This window comes from Leishmania braziliensis, chromosome 33, assembly GCF_000002845.2.
Source record: "Leishmania braziliensis MHOM/BR/75/M2904 complete genome, chromosome 33".
NCBI classification, from domain to species: domain Eukaryota; phylum Euglenozoa; class Kinetoplastea; order Trypanosomatida; family Trypanosomatidae; genus Leishmania; species Leishmania braziliensis.
In genome coordinates, this window is record NC_009325.2 from 608,182 (window position 1) to 628,580 (window position 20,399).

The following is a 20,399-nucleotide window of genomic DNA, read 5'->3' on the forward strand; positions in this document are numbered from 1 at the left end:
AACATAAAGAGAATCACTGTGCTCGGGAAGAATATTAATAATAAATCATGATGAAAGTAAAATTGGTAGGAAATACAGAAGTTCTAGCAGATATGAGAAACAAAAGAAAAATAAGAGGTTTAGAGAGATAATTGGAATATAATCGTAAATGAGGGATAAAGTTATGGGCAGCTGGAGCAAACGGTATTAGATTATCGCAGCAGATGGAAAAGAGTAGTAGCGAGGAATAAGGAAAAGATAGTAATTAAGGGATGAAAAGCAATAATGATAGATACAAATGTACACGTGATAATGAGTGTTATGTACTCAAGCAAAGAGCTACACTGAGAAGAAGTATAAGAAAATTGAGAGTATACATGAACACGATAGTAATGACGTACCTATCTAACAGTAAAAATATTGAATCTAATATATTAATATAGATATGAAAATATGATACTAGTATACATTATGGTTAAAAGAATAGCGTTAAAAATGTTCACTTGAGCTTAGTGAGAAAGAGAGAGTAGATCTACCAAACAACTATGGGGGAGATGGCACTCCCCTACTCCCCCCTTTCTGCATTATTTCTCCTATAGCTGCAACCACCATTGGCACTATTGGGACAGGTATCGGGCTATTCAAGGCATATAGAGAGAAATACAGGAGGAGCAGTAGATGTGCCTCTGCTCTAGGCTCTCCTGACACCTTCCACAGACCCAGAGACCTCCTCTTCTCTTTCCCCCTCCCCTCCGGCCTGCCACCATTCTTACTCCTTTCAACTTTGCTTATTCTTTTGCCTCCGTGTGTGTGTGTGGGTGTGGGTGTGTGTGTGTTTCGAACTGCTTCTGCTTACCGATCGACATACTTTACTTTTGATGTCTTTCTTCCTTATTTGCATATATTTGTAGATCGCCCTCTAACCAAACTTAAAGACTACCAAAGCCTGGCACACGCGCAATACATAAAAGTAAAGACATAAACTACGCATACCTAAACATATATTTATTTATATATACCCGTAGAGAGAGTATTCCTTCCTCCATTAGGACTCCTTCATCGCACGATCGTTAATACATTTCTCTTTTGCTGTTCGCTCGACGCATTAATTTCCTGTTTGTTTGCTTGCTTGTTTTTTTTTTCGTGTACTCTTCCACTGTGTGTGTGTCTGTACGTATGGATCTTCTCCATCGTGGCGATCCTCTTTAAAGCTCGTCAATCCTCCTCCCACTCTGCCTCGTTAGTTCCTTTTTTCAGCTTCTTCCGAAAGAGACCTCCGCATCATTTGTTTCGTAACCGCTTCTTTCTCTACTTCTCCCCCTCTCATTTCTTTTGTTTCTTTCGTGCGCGCTGGTTGCGTCCCGCATTGCGTGCGCCTCGGTGTGCGTGTGGTGATGTGCGGTTTTCGATCCTCTTGTTCACTTTATCTGTCGTCGTTGTGCCGCTCTCTTTCTGCCCTCCTCTCTGACTTCGAGTCGCACTCCCCCCTCTGTGTCTTCTCTTAAGTGTGTGCCTTTTGTTTTCTCCTTTTTTCGCGTTTTTTGTGATTTGCGCCAATTCACTTCCTCCGTTCTCCACCCTTCCCCCTCCCCATTTCCTTTCCCTCAGCATACACCCCTGTCTCCTTCTCCACCCTCTCCGTAGGGCCACAATTTTACCATCGCTATTCTTTCCTTTTATTTTTTCGCTCTTGCACCTCCTCATCGACGGCCCTCCCACTAGCTTCGCTACACGGCCCCTTTCTGCCCCCTCTTCTCTTCTTGGAACTCTTCGCTTGCACTACTCTCACCCTTTCTTCTTTGCTCTCTCGGCTCTGCTGGTCTTTTTGCCGCGTCGAGTTGCCTGTTTGAGCACCTCACGCATCTCCGGGTGCTGAGGTCGCCCTAAACAAAGCATATTTGTCGCCACCTTGGGTGTTTGTGCTGACGTCTACAGTAGTGACCAATTTGTGCGTGTCCTTCTCTCCCGAACCCCCTCCCCACGTCCCGCCCTGTAACCGGCTGAAGGATTCAACATAGTCACGCCTGCGCACACAAGCACGGTTACAGCGATACTTGCTCCATCAAGCACTCGACAAGAACGAGAGTGTGTTGAGTAGGACTAAGAAGCACTTTAGCCTTTAGCAGACAGCGGTGCGCATTCACTCGACTTCCGGAAGTTTTGTTGGCATCCGTGGGTGTTTGTCCTCCCCCATTCCTACCCCTATTTGATAACAAGAGCCGCTTGTTCTCGTTCACGACTCGAACTTCATCTACATCGACGTCCCTTGTTTCTGCTTATTCTCTGTATTGCTTGGTACTGGGGGGCTTTTGCTCGTCGCTTTGCACTAGATTAGCCCCGCGCCTCTTGAGTTTTACTTTTTCTCGTATCCTATTCTCTGCTTCCTCTACCTTAGCGTCCTCTCTACCACCTCTCCCCTTTTTCGCGCCGCTTGCACTCTCCTTTCTGCCACAGCTTGAAGGATAAATTCGTGTGTGTGGGTGTGTGTAGGGGGGGGGGGGGGGTATATTTGACCCCTTCGCGTAAGTGCATGTGCTGGCAAGCGTATACACAATCACGACCCGTGTTGCTCTTGGTGTTCTTTCTTCTCCCTCCCCCCTCAGACGTACAGCAAACACACAGGCACGCGTCTGCTCTTTCACTCCAAAGCAGACACAAGCACTCAACTTTCGAAGGCTATTTTTATTTCCCCTTTCCTTTTTCGTTTTGAGCTGTGCATGCGTCGCTGCACCTCCTTTCTTCTTTCGCTCTCCTTGACTTCACACGCACACATTCTCTCTCTCTCTCTCTCTGAGTAGTTAGTTGTGTGTCTGTGTAGGTGTTGCATGTAGTTTTGAACTGTTATTTTCTCGATCGTGTTGCTAGTACTCCTCTCTCCTTCCCCTCTCTCCCTCCCCGCCTGTATTTCATACATTTTCTTTCATGTTGTTGCCTAGCGGTTCCCTTTCAGCTGGGTAGGATCCGACCTCAGATCTCGCGTTTGTTTGCGCACTGCTTCTTCTTTTTTTCTGCCTAGATGACTAACGCCGCTGACACCTTTAACTCTTGTGCTTCACCGATAGCTCTCGCTCTCTCCCTTTCCGTAACGCAAATCTCTTTGTTGGCGTGGCTTTCGTTAACCTGCAAAAGAAAGTGTGTGTGTGCGTGCGCGTCATTTTCGTCTTTTCTGCACCGTGGCGTAAAGCAGTTGAGCAGCTATGCACAAGTCCTTCACCGGCGTGAATGCGCCTTCGACGTCGCAGCAGCAGCAAGTCGTACCGTCAGTTCCACCCTTTGCCCGTCATCACCAAGTAGCCAAAAGCTCCATCCTTGACATCACGGCGACGCACGACGCATACCTGTCGCTTCTCAACGCCGCACAACACTGTCAACCCTCGAGCACATACAGCGGCAGCAGCGTAGCAGCAACATCAGCAAAGTGGAAACGGACGGCTTTTTCTCATCGTTGCAGCACCCTTCAGACACCTTCCCACCCTCCCTCCAGCAGCGGTGTGCAAAACCTCCACAGCGTCAGCCAGCAGCCAGCGCAGCAGCCACATCAGCACTTATACAACGCTACCCAGCAGTCGCACGAGCACGCGAGAAATATCATCACACCCGTTCTGGACCTGTCATTACCACTGCTGCAGCAGCAACTGAAGTCGTCGTCCGCCGCCATACTCAACGGAGAGTCCCCTCGTGTGCACTTCGGCAGCGGCCCCTACTCACCCTTCACGCAGACAGAAGTGAACACAACGCCGCAGCCGCCTGAACCTGGCCACAGCATTCAACCGCACTACGACAGCACAAGTCATCATAGGCTCTACCACACAGCCAACGCAAGCAGTGCACGGCATGCTCTACAGGACCCGGCGACGCTGCAGCAGAACCAGCAGCACGGACTGCTGGAAGCCAGCGATACGTGGATCACCGCCACCGCTACCATCCCTCCCTTGCCCTTTACGCCCTCCTCCATCCGATCCCTGACGACCATCACCTCCCCTGGGAGCTCGTGCGATGTAAGTGGCAATGTCGTGCCAACACTGCGGGCTCCAATTTCAGCGCCACATGTACCTGGAGCAGCCCTGCCCATGTCTAGCCAGTCGCAGGCAGCGCACTCGGTCGTGTCACACTCTCCGCAAACGGGGCCACCTTGTTCATCTACCGCATACCCGTCCATGCACCCTATCCTGATCGGCCACTTGACACTGGATAGGGGCACAGCAGCAGCTTTACAGGCAGCTACAGACAAGGCGCACACCTCTCTCCACCGCTTGATGGACGCCAACGCGCCTGAATTTTCAGGCACGACGTACTACCTTGAAGCTGTGCACGGCGGCGACAGCGCCGGCAACCACTCAGCGCAGTCCTACCCGTCGTTCATCACGATGGCGTCGCGTCAGCTGTTGCCTCAGCAGCACTACCTACAGCTCGCTCAACAAGAGCAGCAGCGGCAGCAGTTGGCCGTAAAGCAGAAGTCAGCGTACACCCGCCTCCCTGCGCATGATGGACAGATCGGCCACTTCTTCACCCATACCGCGACGGCCGCTACAATGAGCCAGACACCGCCTTCGATGCTGAGCGGTGTTGCGCCCTTGACCTCGCTGAACTCGAGTGCCGCCTGTGCTGAGCGAATCAGAGCACTGCAACAGTCATCCACCGAGGAACTGAGCATCTGCAGAGACCAGGGTAGTTGGCACCAGCTACACGCTCAGCAGCAGCAACAGCAACATCAACAACTACGCCCGATTAGCGCGCTACAACCGACTACCGACGCGCGTGGAATTACTCGCCGGAACCGAGACAGGGCTGTTCTCTTCGTGGGGCAGCTTAACTACGAGGCCACGGAAGCAGATGTATCGCAAGTGTTCTCCTGCTACGGCAAGCCGCTGAGCGTGGTGGTGCTGAAGGACAAGGGCAAGGCGGCCAAAAAGGGTGGCGACGGCAGTGCAACACCCCACCGAAAAGTGGGCGGCTCGGCGTTCGTGACGTACGGCACCACGCTGGAGGCTGACACGGCTATAATGGCGCTACATGGTCGGTACAATGCTAAGGACGATGACTCCGAGAACGTCGACGAGTCCAAGTACCTGCAGGTGAGCTACGGCCAGCAGACGGGGATGATCTCGAGATTTGGCGTTATGCATGCGGAAAAGTTGCATGCGGAGAAGCCGGAAAACCCAATTCCATTTTTGGCGACAGACCGCAGGAAGGGAAAGCCGTGAAGCGCACGAGAATCCAAAAGAAAACAGGCGAGAGGGCGCATGTGGGGTGGGGTGGGATGAACAGCAGCGAGAAACTACGCAGAGACGCCAGCAGACGTGAATGTGGATTGGCTGACAATGTCTTTGTTTATTTATTTTCGGCGGGGGGGTGGGGGTGTATGGAGTATGACTGGAGGAGCATGGCGAGGGGGAATCGCACACAGTTACACTGCAACACACAAAAAGTGCAAATGAAAAGAACCCCTCTTCTCGTGTGTATGAACGTGTGAAAGACAGCATATATGGTCTCCTCTTTTTCCTCGCATCTTCTCATTGGGCGCCCTGGGGACGGATGCTTCAGCGTGATATCAGGGTCCAGTACACCCGCCGCACTGGGCGAAGAAGCCAAGCAGCCCTTATACCTGCCAATGCAGAACCACATCTGGTGCTGGCGGGGTCAAGTAACCATGACACAGGGAACTCAGAGCGATGCACCGCTACTGATGTGGGCGGTCAGGTCCTGGATGGCGTGTCATCGAAGAGGCCTGCAGCAGAGAACATGCTTCTACCATCCGTATAATGAGGAAAGTATCAACGTGACTGGAACATATTCCACCCAGCCCTCACTGTGTACGGGTGGGGGGCCTGAGCCACCCCGAGGGATGCACCAGGTGGCGGCCGGCACAATGAGAGCGGCTGTGAAATGTCCTGCGAAGCGGAGTGCAGGTGGAGCTTGAGCCAGCGACCGCGCCCCCAATGACTGAGACGTCATTGCTGTACTGAGTGTGTCTCTGGGTACTTCGCAGCACACGCTGGGGCCTTTGGCAAGCGGAGAGAAGTGGAGTTCAGATTATGCACTGTGACAGAATAGACACTTCAAGTGAAAGCTTGAATCGCTCTGTCAATTCCTCTTCAGGTGCTCCTTTTTTTGTGTGTCGCCTATCGCTCTTTCGCCGCCCCTCCCTTTAACTTTCTCCTGTTTTGATTTGTTGTGGCTGCCACTCTCACCCTCGCGCCCCCTCGCTTCGTTGCACTTTAGAACAACCGCTCCAATTTTCTGTCAGCACTTCTTTTCGGCTCTTGTCTCTCTGGGTGTATTTTTTTTTTTTTTCATTTTGGCGCCTTTTACGAGTCCTGTTCGTGCGCCTCCTCACTGCCCCCCCCCCGCCCCACTCAGCCTACCTCACGAGAACCACACTTTTACAAAACGTTTCTTTTTTTCTTCCCTTTTTTCGTCAGCCTCTCATCTCGCCTGCGCAAATTTGCGCTTTCGTTTAAACTCTCGATTCTTCATTCCGCCTCCTCCTCTTCTCAGTCGCTGTCGCTTCTCTCCCGGCTTGATTTCCCGCTTCCCCACATTAACTCCGTTGGCGGTAGCAATTGTGGGCATGTGTGGAGCCTTACCTGAGGCTGACGGAGTCGTGTGGGGCTCAGTGTGTTTTTTTTCCGATTCTGTACGGAAGTACTCTTGTTGCTCTGAGCTTGTATGTGTCTCTGTGTGGGTGTCGCCTCCTCTTCGGCAATCAGCAGCTGATCATAGGCTCAGATGGCGCACAACACACACGCATATATAGACAGGAAGGCAGTCGCTCATCATCGGGTATGTATTCCTCCCTTTCTCTTTTGGCAATGGCAGAAAGCCACAGCTGTGGCAAACAGAAACTGGAGATGGGAGAGAGGGGCTCCTTGCAGCACAGTCACCTTGCTCTTGACATCCTCTTCTCTTCACTCCAGCCCATTCTACGCCCAGTCCGCTGTTCTTTGCCGTTTACACAATATGCGCACTTTCAGTTTTCTCGAATATAACGGCCTACGTACTGTTTTGTTCCTGCATGTTTGCCCTTCGCTTCTCCTCGCACATACATCTATCATGCACTTACATTCAAACTAGATGTACTCGGCGTTGCATACTCCGCACAAGGTGTTTTTTCTCCTGAGTCATGTTTCTCTTCTCGAATCAAATCCTGCTCCTCTCCCCCCCCCCCTCATCCGCTTATTCCGCTAATCCCCTCTCTTTATCTGTATATCGAGCTCGCTTTGTGTGTCTTTCATCGCTTCCTCCACCCGGTCTCGCCCTTGTGAGTCCATGTTGTCTGTCCTTTGCGTACGTGCTCGGGCCCCTTATCCCTCTCTCTGGCCCCCTTTGGTACGTTCGGCTCTATGCCCATTGCGTTGTGCCATTCCGTCTCGCGTCGTTGCGTATGCCCCCGTTTCATCTTTTGCTTAGTCTTTGCGTTGTCTCCATGTGTGTATGTGTGTGGGGGGAGGGAGGGGGTGCATCTCTCTCTCTCTCTCTTCCCCCTGGGGAATGTACGCCCTGTTTCTCTCTCTTGTGTGTGTGTGTGTGTGTTTCTAGTGTAGTGATTGCGCTTCTGTGCCTGTCGCAGTAGAGATGAGGCTGGCCGTCTTCAACGGCTGATCCTATTTCTTTGTGGGTGTGTCGTGCGCGTGTTTTCATTTTTCGTCCTTACTTTTATGGTTTCATCGAGTGCAGGCCCATCGCTGCACAGAAAGTGCAGTCCCGCCTTTCTTCTTCAAGAAGAGGAGAGTGGCGTTGGGTAGTGCGTCATGCGAATCGGTTGAGGTTTTAAAGAAAAGATCATGTGAACTGCAACAAGATCGAACTCCGTGGTACTTCTCTCTCTCTCTTGCGGTGCGTGTAAGCGGGGTTCACTACATGTTTCTATGCCGCTGAGACACGCCCTCTCTTGTTGCTTCCTTTGAGCGCCACTGCGGGGAGAGAAATTCAAGTTGTGGTCAATGAGTTTTTCGACTCTTCGCCTTTCCCTTCTCTCTAAGCGTGGGTGCCTCACCACTAGTAAAGCTGTAGTAGTGATTCTTTGTCGTTGTCTTCACCCTTCCTCCTTCCCTCTCTTGCCGGCCACATCTTGTCCCTCCCTCCTCGTCCCCTCTCCTGTCATGATGTTTCTACTACGCACCTTCCTTGGCCCTTCGCTTCTTTACTTGCACATTCACTACATATAAGGAGAGAAAAGTACACACTTAAGTTAATATGATTCGCTTCAGAATTGAACCATGAGAAGGATGTAATCACTGCCTCCCCCCACCTCCCAAGAAGCGCAAACGCTGAAACCTCACTGGGTACCAAGGTTGAGCCCAAGCCCCGCAGTTTTGCGTGCCTCGCATTCTCGTAGTGTGGGCAACCGAAAATCACCTGCCCCGCGCACACAATCACGCTCGCATGTTTGCTCCCTGTGTGTGTGTGCGTGCGCGCGTATTCAGCCGTCCCCCTCGATGACCGTGTGAGAGACTCCCACTAGCACTTGCTCTCCCCCTCGCCCCACCTTCCTTCTTGGAAGGAAGGGTGAATACGTCTGCGCATATGTGCCTGCTCTCTTTCTCTCTCCCCCTCCCCCTCCCCCCTCACTTTTATTTCCTCACTTCCGTGACGAAACCTCTGACAAATACTCTCCTCCTCTCCTCCGTTGCTGACCAGCGGCAGAGCACGCGTTTCTCGCTGATTGTATTCGTCGTTTTTTTTTTCCTTTTTTCGTCTTTTTGTTTTTGGATCGCCTCATTGCCTGCGCATCAGTGCTGCACACTTTTTTGGCTCCCTCTCCATTTCCTCTCACGCACTCTCTCCGTCGAAGGCCAGCACACTCCACCTATAACTCGCCCCCCTCCCCCTGAGCGCAACCTCCCTCCTCACCAACACCCTTTGCTTTCTCCACTCTCTCCCATACCGGCCACTCTCGCTGGCCTCGGACACACACACACACACACACACACACACACACACACACACACACTATCGACAGCTTATCTGAGCAACTGTCCTCCACTATACGGATCAGGACGTAAAGTGAAATAAAAAAAGAAGCATTTGCGCCCTCTAAGCGCTAACACATACACATTCACGTCACGAAAATGTATGTGCATCCGATTGTTCAGCCCATGAGCCAATCACTCGGCTCGCCTACCATCGTAAACGGTGCTTATCGAGTCAATGCGATTCCCGTCCTACAGCAGCAGTTTCTGTACACGACGCAGCCCATGATGGCGACGCAGTCCATGATTCAGACCATTCCTGCCACCACGCCCATGTACTCGGTGGCGCCGCCACGTCGGCAGAAGAATAAGGGCAATGCCGTGTTGTTTGTGGGGCAGTTAAACTATGATGTGACGGAGAAGGATGTGCACCACCTCTTCTCCCACTATGGCCAAGTGGTGAACGTTGTGCTGCTAAAAGACACCAAGCGCAACAGCAGTAAAGACGCATCCTCTCCGCAGAAGAGCAGCAAACACGTCGTTGGCAGCTCGGCCTTCGTGACATACCCGACGACCGCCGAGGCGGACTTGGCCATCGTCTCTCTGCACAACCGCTACTGCATGGACAACCGCGATAAACCCGTGCAGGTCTCCTACTGCCAGAAGACAGACATCATCTCCGACTTCGGCTACCGCCATGCATTGCAGCTGCACTCCGAGAACCCTGCCAACCCAATTCCTAGCATCACCCCTACACCCTCTGTCGCCTACGCCGTCAAGTTTGCATAAAAGCGCAGCAAAGAGGGCGGCACAGAAGACGAAAAAAAAAAGGGAAACATTAATAATGTGTCGAGCAAAGGGTAACAACGCGCCTTACATGTAGAGGTGTGGTGCGCCTGATTGTACATGGACCTGCAGACTGCTCTTTTCTCGCTTGCACGTACCTAAGGTGAGTGCAGTGTGGGGAAGAAGGTTGCACGAGAAGAGGAGAAAAGTACCAGAGAGGCTGGAGTGAGCATCGTGCAGGAGTGTCACAGCAATGGGGAGGCGTGCGCGCTCGTGTGATACGAAGACAGCTAGGCAGCCGTGCAGGAGCAGGTGAGGTACACGCACATCCACACAGCTTCACACCCTGCTCCCCGTGTCTTCTGTCTCTCAAGCTTGGAGATGGGGGGGGGGGGTACATGCATGTGGCTCACCTTTGCTTTCTCCACCAACTTCACTACTCCAGTCTCATTCCTGTTCCGTATTTTTTTTGTGCGTCGTTTACTGCGGGGGTGGGGAGAGAGGAGCAATACGGCACGACGACGACGGCGGCGAAGACGAAAAGAAGGGCACGCGTTCAATGGTTCAACGCGTAGGAGAGGGTTGAGGTGTTCCTTTACAGCCGGAAAGGCAGAAGGTGCAGAGGGTGAATGAAGAGTGAAACGAAAATGGAACGCGAAACAGACGAGAAAAAAAAAACATATGAAAGCGAAAAGAGTCGAGAATATGCATGCAGCGGAGGGACAGAAAGGGGAGCAGAGTGGAATCCGTGCCGTGGTGGGTGCACCTCTTCAACTCGAATTACCTTGTTGCTTCGTCGCGCCCCTCCTCCACTGTGCCCTCGTCATCGTTTTCTTTTTTCTGTTACGCCGCTGTCTCGCCTGTCTCAGGATGTCCACTCTGGCTTTTCGTTTCGCACACCGGTCCTTTTTGTTGCCGCCTCTCTCTTCTCAGCGCCTTTCCAGCTCCTCATCTCCCTCTCCTTCCCACAGTCCTTACTCCCTGACACGTTTTGTGTGTCTTAACGTTGTGGCCTGCATCGCTCTTTGTGTTTCGCTCTGTGTGGGTGTTATAGCACGATTGTGTGTTTGGCGGAGATTTGTCGCTGCTGTTGTCTTCAACCGCCATCATTGTTCCCCGCGCCTTTGCCTCTCTCTCCCCCCCCCCTGTTTTGCTTCGTTGTCCTCCCTTCTACACGGTTGACAGTATGCGTAGGCACCCCTGGGTGTAAAAGAGCGAAAAGGGGAAAGACCACCAGCGTTATCTGATATGTCGCCGCGCGTCGTCTTCTGTTTCTCTTTTGATCTCCTTTCTGATTAAGTTTCACTTCGCTTGTTCGTTGTTGTTGCTGCTGCTCCTCTCTCTGCAGATCAAAGCTCGACATTCACTTCCCTCTTTGTCGTGCTTTGCTATCATCTCATCCCCCTCTCATGAGATCTGCGGTTGCAGCTCCCCTCTTCTCCCCCCCCCATCAGCGTCATATCTCTTCTCTTGTCTTTCTCTGCGGTTTGGTTCTCCCTCTTCTCTCTCCCTTTTCACACAAATCGTAAGTGATGAGAGGCAGAAAGAAAATCTCCTGCAGAAGCATCCATGTGTGTGTGTGTGTGTGTGTGTGGGTGTGTGGGTGTAGCTCTTTTCTGTTAGTCTCCTCTTCTCTCTCTCTCTGCTCTTCTGTTCGGGCAACGTGGTCTGAGAGTCATACTCACCGACGCAATTCACATACCAATGCACTTTTACACAGGCTCGTCCTCACCCCTCACTAAACCCGCTCAGCAGAATTGCAACAGCAAGAGCGGGAAAACTCTGGAATTGGAGGTACATTAATCACTCGTCCTCTCTTCATCGATTCCCTCCTTTGGTTTTCGCTTTGCCCTTCTGCTTATTTGCCGCTTGCGTTGCCAGAGTCGTTTGTGCTTCGCAAGAGCGGAAATACATCTATACATGTCTATACACACACACACACACGCATACACCCACACCCACACACACACACACGCACATACATATACACATATACATATATATGTATGTGGGTGTATGTGTGTGGGTGTGTGTCTCTGTCGGTGTTCATAAGAGAGAGAGGGGGGGAGATGCACAGAAAACTTATGAAGCGCATTGCTTATGACTCCATATGAGTATCGGCTCTATCGTTTCTCTCTTCCTCTACGCGTTTTTTTCTTTGGTCTTTCGGTTTTTCCCCTTCGTCCTCGTTTTTTTTTTTTTGGTTTTTCATTGCGTCACATCTCTTTATTTCGCTACACGCATTGCAGTACGAACTTTAATGTCGGTGTTGCGGATTGATGTGTTACGCTGTTGTGGGCCCTTTGCGTTTCGGTGCTCTCCCTCTCCCTCCCTCTCTCTCTATTACATGTTGTCTTGTCAGCTCCTCTGATTCTTTTCGTCTTCTCGTTCTCTCTTGAGCTGCGCTTTTTTTTTCTTCTTTTCTTTTTCGGCCTTCGCTTCGTTGTTAATCGATAAAAAGTAAGACACAGGAAATGGTAAAATGCAGCCCACCTCTACTGGCATGGGGTGGGAGGGGGGTCTGCGTGTGTATCTCCATGCCTCTGTTTTTTTTTTGTTTGTTCAGTTTTGTTTTTCGTCTCTCCTGGGGTGGTACTTTCCATGTGGAGATGGTTGCTTGTTCACTTGCCTTTCTCCTCTCCGGTAAAGTACTCTTAGGTGTGTATGTTGCACCTGTGTGTACATTAGGTCCGCACGTGATGTGGATGTAGACGATCATCCTCACCCTTCTCCAGATAGTCGCATCACTATCGTTCATGCTTTTTTTATTTGTGTGTGTGTGTGTGTGTGTATGTGTGTTCCCTTCCGGGCTTTATCTTTTCTCCCTCTCCCGAGCCGCCTTTACCCACTCATCTCTTTCGGATGCTGCTTGTCTCCCCGTCTCTCTCTCTGTACTGTCTTGAGGTATTCTGATGTTGCTCATCCATTACCCTCCCTTTTAGGGTTCTTTGGGTGCTCTTATTTGCTTTACTCTGTTTGGCCCCTCATGTTTGTGGTTGCCATTGCTGTTGTGGTGGTTCTCTTGTAACTCTTTTCCCTATAATCTCGTTTTTCTTTTCGTGCCTCCACCCCTCCTCCTATCTGTGTCTCGGCGAGTGTAGTCTCTGTTTCTTCTTCTCCACATCACTGCTACTCTAGCGTTCTTATTCGAGATCGTGCTCCTCGTACCCGGAGAGAAGGGGGGGGGGGGGGGCAGAGCTCAAATACACAAACACACGTACTAGCGCGCACATGGGCAGGCGATCCGGAGAGTGTTTAAGGGCTCACTTCAAGCGCTTCCACAGATGCGCGCCATTCGCGCAGAAGAATGCAAGTGCAACCTCTCACAACGAAAGGTGAAGGTGTAAAAATATCCAGCACCTTTCGCTCTCCAGTGCACGAGGTTGATGGTTCTCACAGCGTCTCTTGTCTTGACTTTTTTCTTCCCGAGGCGCATGCAATAGACTTTTAGCTGATCACCTCGTCTTCTCGTGATCAGCGTTGTTGTCGCGGCCTCGTTGGACTTATCGTCTGTCGTGTTGTCTCGCTTGCTGGTTTATTTTGGTGCTGTGTTCTCTTATTCTTCTCTAAGCTACATCTATACGATGGTGTTCATCTCGCTCTCCTCTTTCGCTTTCCGCCTCATTACCCTCCCCCTCCCTCTCCCTTTTTTCGCAAGTGTCTCTTCTCGCCTGTGAATGTTGTTTCGTTCTCTTTTGCTTCGCTTCCTCCCCCCCCCCTCAGCCATTTTAAGCCGTTTCTCCCGCCCGCTTTGCTCTCGGATTCCATTTCTTTGTCTCTCCTTCACTTAAAGCTGAGACTTTTTTCGTGTATCTGTGTGTGGGTGTGGGTGTGTGCATACCACCTGACAAGTGGTTTTCCGACCCATATTCCGACCATCTTCCTCCCCCTCTTCTTTTCAGTCCTCACCGCTGTTGCTGCTGCTGTGGTGGTTAGGCAGAAGCGCTTCCACGCTTCGTCGTTGCTGCTCCACTCTTGAAAAGAGCAGAAGGTATGACGTGAGAGAAGGGAAATTCGTGGAGAAGATGTGGCTTACGGCCAAAAACAGCATATGGACTCTCTCCCCCCTCCCCACTCCTCCCCACCCCTCCCCGCTTATCGCCACCTCCCAGCGCCCCTCTTGCCATCAATGCTCACGCAAAAGAAATCAGCCCTATAATGTTCCCAAAAACTGGATTAGGGTATGGGGAAAAAGGGGGGGAGCTGAAAGCGGTGTAGAAGTCGTGCACACACCCTCACGTCTTCCCAGTAGGAGTGAAGCAAGAGGAATTGCAGCTTCGGAAGTGGAACAGGAGTAACAGAGGGCGAAGTGAAGCAGGTGGGCGAGGAAGAAGAGTAGTATGAACTGGGAGAAAGCGATGGGGAGGGGCTTTTTTCTAACCCCCTCTGGCCACCACCGCTTCCCCACCACCTTTTCCTGGATTGCACCTCCATTCCACAGCACTATTACAAATCCTCTAAGCACCACTAGCAGCTCAGTTGGCCTTTTCCCTCTCTTGATTTCTTTTGAATCTGCGTTGCTTATCTTGTTTAAGTTGTCCTCCACACACACACCCCCATTACCGCTACTATCAGTCCCACACATCATGGAAAAGTGAGGGGAATAATATGGCATCGGGAGCTGTTGGAAATGCCGGTTCGCATTTTTTTTCTCCGGGGAATGTGTGTGTGAATGTGTGTGTGTGGGCTTACTTTCATTGTCCACTTTTTTTTTCCAAACTGCGTACTTTGTCCTCTTTTCTTTGTTTTCGTTTGAGTGTGCGACTCACTTCACCCTTCTTGTGCCGTAGCTCGTCTCTTCCATGTTTTGTTTTCCTCGCTCTCTTGTTATGGCGAGAAGGCACGTAGGTGGTGTATACGTGAAGATATCCACGGCGTACACGAGAAGGAAAGAGCAAGGCGCATCTACCCCTTTGCTTCCCTATCCCCCTCCTTGTTATCCCTCTTTTTTTTTCCTCTGCCAGCGCTGGTATCGCTGTTGCTCAGATGAGAATCTTCTTCTCTCTGACAAACTCACACCCATACGTACACTAGCGTCTTCCCTCTTGTTTCCTTCACACTTCTTTCTCCAAGCGCTTGGCTCGACCTATCTCCTCGTCTTCTCCCACATCTAAGCCTTTTTCCTCGATGATGTTGCCATCATCGCCCGCGTTGCCGAGCTGCCTCTCTTTCTCTTTTCCCGCTCTCCTTTAACGCGGGGAACGCGCGTATTGTCAAGGCTTCTGTCACTCCGGTGGGACTTCGCATGGTGAGGCACTCCTCTTGCTCTCTCCCTCCCTCCCCCCTATCGACTGCGAAACAATACGTGCGAGGACGAATGGAGAGGGCGTTGCACACAGGCGCAGCACCGGAGGGTACAAGTACACACGAAGGGCGAGAAGAAAGCAACCAAAGTAAAGACCAGAAAATGGAATCGCTTTCGCTGGGGTGCGGTTGGCTTCTTTGTGACTGTGTGTGCGCACCTGTTCGCTTTGCTTTTCTTTTTTTTGGTTATTGATGAAATGCCGCGCTTTGAGGTAGCGTGCGGCACTCAACCTCTTTCAATCCACGCTGGAGGTGGAAAAAGCGAAAGACATACATACACTCAGTGGTCTGTAAAGAGTGGCGAAGGGAAAGGAAAGGAGTGGGGGCTTGTGGAGTGGGTTAAGGTGAGCAGTACAACAAGGGAGCGGAGTCGAGAAAATGCAAAAGAGGCATTTGGGGCGCTTGTCGCTGCCTGTAAAACGAAACACACAGAAACGTCGACGTCGGCGACACTTTCAGTGCGTGTATCCCCTCCCTCTTCTCTCTGCCCCCATGATGTACTTTGTGGTACCCACTAAGCCCCTGCTGCCTTCCCTCACCTTGATACTCTTCTCCTCAGCTCGGACTCCTGCCGGATGGTATCTTCGTTTGCCGCTGTGGCTCCTGTATCTGGCATCTCTGTGGCTTCTGGGTGTATGTGTTTCGTTTTTTTTTGCTTGCGTGTTGTCCTCTACATCGCCCAGTCTCTCTTCTTTTCCTTTCGCACAGGTTTCTCATTTTTGTTTTCCGTGTGAAGAAAGACACCCGCCCGTAATGCGTACAAGTGTCTGCGTGGGTGTGTGGGTGTGTGTGATGGTTTCTGTTTGGCTCTATTATTTTTCTGCATTTCCCCCTTTATGTTTTTTTCTTTCTGATTTTTTTTTTTGGAGGGGAGTACAAATCTTTGCTCGCTTTTGGCTTTCTTTTTCTCTTGCATTGGTCTTCCGGTACTCTCTTTCTGTTCACGTTCTTTGTTGTGTTTGCATCTGTCTGTTTTCTTGTTTTTTTTTTCACTCCTCTCCTCCCCTCCCCCCCCTTCGCTTTCTCTATCATTTCTTTCGCTGTCTCCCTCCCCTCCGAACCCATCTTTGAGGAATCCTGCGTCATTGCAACCGTTTCTTGCAGTGTGCTTGCTCTGTTTGTGCAGTATCTATCTTCACCCCACTACACATATGCTATTTGTTGTTGCTTGCTTTTCGTTTGCTTACTGGCGACCCGTCGGTATTTTGAGCAATGTGTTTGTGGATGTACTCTCTCCTCCCTCCCTCTCTTCCCTCGCTTATTCACCTCCTTCGCCACCTGTACTTCAAGGCTGCGCCTCCTCTCTCCCCTTATACTAGGAAGGCAGCCCCCACCCCCATCACCACCATCATTCAGACGTGCATTGTGTTGTTGTTGTTAGTTCGCGGTGGCCTCTCTCCATCCCTCTGTCTGCCTTTTTTGTTTTGAGGGGGGAGGGGAGGGGAGGGGAGTCATTGCCCCCCCCCCCACCCTCTCTCTCGCCCCTATGGAAAATGCGCGTCCACACGCTTGCGTATGTGTACGTGCGTGGGTGTGCCCGTCAACGACGAGGACAAGAGAGGGGAGGCAACAACAACAACAACAACAACAACAAAAGAAGTGAGAAAAAGAAGGAAGAAAAGAAAGGCAATGAGAGAGCCAACGGAAACCAAACCAAAAGTAAAAGGAGAACAGGCAAAGCACATTGATCTCCTTGTGCACTTTTTCTTCGTCTTCCATCCCTCACCAACGACCTCAAAGGAGGTGGTCGCACGCTACATGTATGTCTGTTCGACGCACCCAAACACACACACACACACACGTACACATACATATAAACGCTGTACTCGTTCATACTGAGAGGAGTGGGGTGAAGTGGAGGCGAGGTACACTGGTGCCCAGTTGATGCTGCGGATGTTGGGTCGCTGTCTTTGTTTCATTATTTCATTTTATTTTTTCTGCCACTTCTGTCCTAATGAGTGAAGTCCGCGAAAACTGGAGAAGAGGCAAGTAAGACAATGTACGGCCCATGACGCGATGCCAGTTGGTTCTCTGTGGAAACGCAGTGTGCTACACACGTGCATTTATTCCCTGGGTGTAGAGGTGTAACTGCAGAAATATGTCATCATCGACCAAAAGAAAAGCAAGAGACAAAAAGATACTCGTGCTTTCCGCTTTTTCTCTTCGTCTTATTACTATTTCTTCCTTTTCCTTTTCTGCCTCTGCACTTTTATTCATCGTTACTGTGTACATGTCAGCTGTCTTGCCCACGTCTCTCTCTCTGTGTATGCCGTTATGTGAGTGAGCACTTGCTCTTCCGCCATCTTCGCCTTTTTGCTTTCGACTCTTATCAACTTTGGGTGTGCGACCGACTCAAGCCATCTCTTCTGCACTTCTTTCGTACTTGTTTTTTTTTGTTTCCTCCCCTTAAGAGGCCATTGCAACCCTTGGCGTCTTTGATTTGCTTTTGATTTCGCTGCTGGAGTATTGGTGAGCGTGGGTCTGTGTATTGCGCGGTCGTCTCTCTGGTCTCCTCACCGACGCATACGAATATATACATGCAAACATGTAAGAAGAGGTATCATCCTTTTCGCTTCATTGTGTCTTCACTTCCCTTTTCTCCCTCTCTTTTTCCTTCTGGCCTACCGCAAATAAACGCCAAAACATGGTGCACACACGCACATACGCGCCTTACACATGTAATGAAGAGTAGTGATGCACTTTTTTATCGGCGAAAAGAAGGACGAGAAGAGCTCGTTCGACACATACCCCAATTCACCAGTAGGGCGTTTCCATCCAGATGACCTGAATTCAGGCACCGCGCAATAAGGGCATGGGTGAGCTGTGGTTGTATGCGTGTATCTGCTGACGTGTTCGTGGTAGAGTGACGTGTGGGAAGGAAAAAAAAAAAGAAACGAAGAAAGCATGAAAGTGAGGAGAGGATAACTCCAAGTGGCTCTCTCTCTCTCTTCCCATTCACTCGCAGCTTCTGTATGCGCCTGTGCTTTACTTCTGCAATCCCAACTGTGCTATATAGGGCGACATCTAAAGAAAAACTCCATTTTCTTTTCCTTCAAAAGTGAGAGAAATTGTGGTGTGTCTGGATTTGCATGCGGACGTCATGTTTTTCCTTCTCCGTTCATCTCCTTCCGCCTCTCTTCTTTATGTTGCTTTTCGCTGAAGCGGAAACAAGAGCAGCAGCAACAGCGAACAAAGAAACTATTCATGCTTGTGGTTCATTATGTGATGCTTAACGACTAGCGATTATGTTCACTTCTATACATATCCTCTCTCTTTTCTAAGTGACTGTCGAATCAACGGACTTGACAGCTAAAAGGAACACAAAAGTAACACTGAATATGTGGCTGTGTGGGGGAATGGGGGTTACTCGAGAGTGTGTGAGAGTGAGAGCAGTGTTTGTGTGTGTGTGTGTGTATTTTTGGGGGGGAGGTCATCCTCTCTTCCTCTGTTGTTCTGCACGCTTGTGTATGTGTGAGGGGGGGGGGGTGCCGCTTTTACACTGATAAATGTACTCGTCTTATTTCTTCCCTAATTTAACTTTTGGCCTCTCTCCGCTTCTTTTCTCTTCTTCTTCCTGTCGTGTTTGGTTTGTGTAGACCTTCGGACGTATGTGCGTAAGCGCACGCGCATGGGTGTGGTATCCGCATCTCTGTTCTTCTCTTCTGCACCTGTTGTTTCATGGATGGGGGGGGGGGGGGGGAGGAGGCTGTGAGAGGCAGCACGAGCTATTAGATAGAGAGGGCAATATCGCACTTTCAATGAAAAAGGTGGCACCGGTCTGAGGACGAAAAAAAAAAAGGAGCGACCAAAATCTGCGGCTCTTCTTGGATCTTCATTCATCAAATAGCGCCGCACAGGGCCTCCTCTTCCTCCTCTCTCTCTCTCTCTTTCTCTCGACTCCCATCCTGTTTTCCTCCAGCAGAGTTGTAAGAGCATAGAAGTAAAAGGCAAGAAAACCAAGCGAGAACCAGAAACACTGTATGCAACACTTCGAGCTTACAATTCATTTTGTTCCTACACTGCATATTCTCTATCGCTTTTCGTTTTGTGTGTGTGTGTGTCGATCTCTGCGGCTAGTTGGTTCCTTGTTATTGACTCTGCTGCTGTAGCCGTTAATGGCTGCTGTTGTCTTCGACTCTTTACGAGTGTTACTTCTGTCCTCTTTCTGCCTCTCTTCTCTCTCTCTCTCTGGTTGCCCTCCTTCTTCTTCAGGTGCTGAATCATCTTCTTCCGCTTTCTCTTTCCTGCGTCTTTGATTGTTTTCTGTCGATCGCCTCTGTACTTCTCAGCTCTCCCGCATTTCCGCACTTCGGGGTGCCTGTAACATGTGCGTAGGCGCGGCGATGTGCGCTCCATTGTTTCCACTTGCATCTTCAAATTCCTCACAGGTGTAGACCGGAGTAGCAGAAGAGTGGAGGGCGGTGCCGATAAGGGAAACGTGAAGGCCTGAAGGAAAAGGCACACGCACAAATATGAGCAGAGCTTCTTGCCAATGTTTTTTTCCCGCTGCATGTGCTTGCCTTGTCCAACACACCCCCTCATGCTTCCGGTCACCTCACCGTGGTATCCAGAGTCCATTGTTCACTCTTTGTCGAGAAGCTGAGAGTCTGCAGCCCTGCCCTGAACCTTGGGTGCGGAGTGGTTGGTGTCGGCGGATAGGCCTGGACTGGCGCTCTGCAGAAGAGATGTGCAGTCACGGTGATCATGTTTAGATCAGCTCATTGCAAATCGCATCGACGGCATGACCCCCATGTACACGCACCTACCGCTTTTTCTACCTTCTCTCCGTTGCGGTGATATTGAGCGTAACCCTGGGCTTAGCCGGCGCTGTACGCAGTGCCTTTGCAGTGGGACTGGATGACGCCAAACAGCGTTGGCTGTTCCGGCCTCCTTTGGATCCCTGATGCCGGTTTGTACTGTACCGGAGACACATTTCACCCCTTTCCCCTTGGGTTTCAGCCTTCGGGAGCAGCAAGTGAAAGGAAGCGCGGCGGTGATGTCACCGTGCCCACACAGCAGGACATGCATACAGGTGTGGACCCTCCCGTTCGCGAGGACGATGCTGAAACAGTGATCTGGCTTTACTGTGGTAGCCCTACTGAACGAATACACTTCACGTCTGGCTTCGTGTGGAAGAGTGACTGAGTGACACGGGAGGTTCTCGACCAGACACCAAGCGGCGTCGCACGCAGTCCTCACGTTGCTGGAGTAGGCACCGACTCGCACCCCTCCCCCACCCGATATGGGGAACACGAAAAGACAATACGGCTGGGCTGGGACCATTCTGCACGGTTGGCTCAGTGGCAACGACTTGGCGGGTGCAAGCAATAAAAGACACCCTGACATGGCACCGCACAGGCGAGGCCACGGTGAGGTCAGCCTAGCGCTGAGTGACCGCCGCGCAACCGAGCTCACTCT

General features: G+C 50.9%; 2 protein-coding genes across 2 annotated transcripts; both read left to right on the forward strand.

Moving 5' to 3' along the window:
* Nucleotides 1–3,176: 3,176 nt before the first annotated feature.
* LBRM_33_1710 (conserved hypothetical protein) lies at nt 3,177–5,183 on the forward strand (the record flags this gene model as incomplete). The annotated part of the gene is made up of 1 exon (XM_001567889.1): nt 3,177–5,183. One exon carries the CDS (start codon nt 3,177–3,179, stop codon nt 5,181–5,183), a length of 2,007 nt encoding a protein of 668 aa, XP_001567939.1.
* A 3,867-nt stretch (nt 5,184–9,050) lies between these two features.
* Nucleotides 9,051–9,680, forward strand: LBRM_33_1720 (conserved hypothetical protein; the record flags this gene model as incomplete). The annotated part of the gene is made up of 1 exon (XM_001567890.1): nt 9,051–9,680. One exon carries the CDS (start codon nt 9,051–9,053, stop codon nt 9,678–9,680), a length of 630 nt encoding a protein of 209 aa, XP_001567940.1.
* Nucleotides 9,681–20,399: the final 10,719 nt, after the last annotated feature.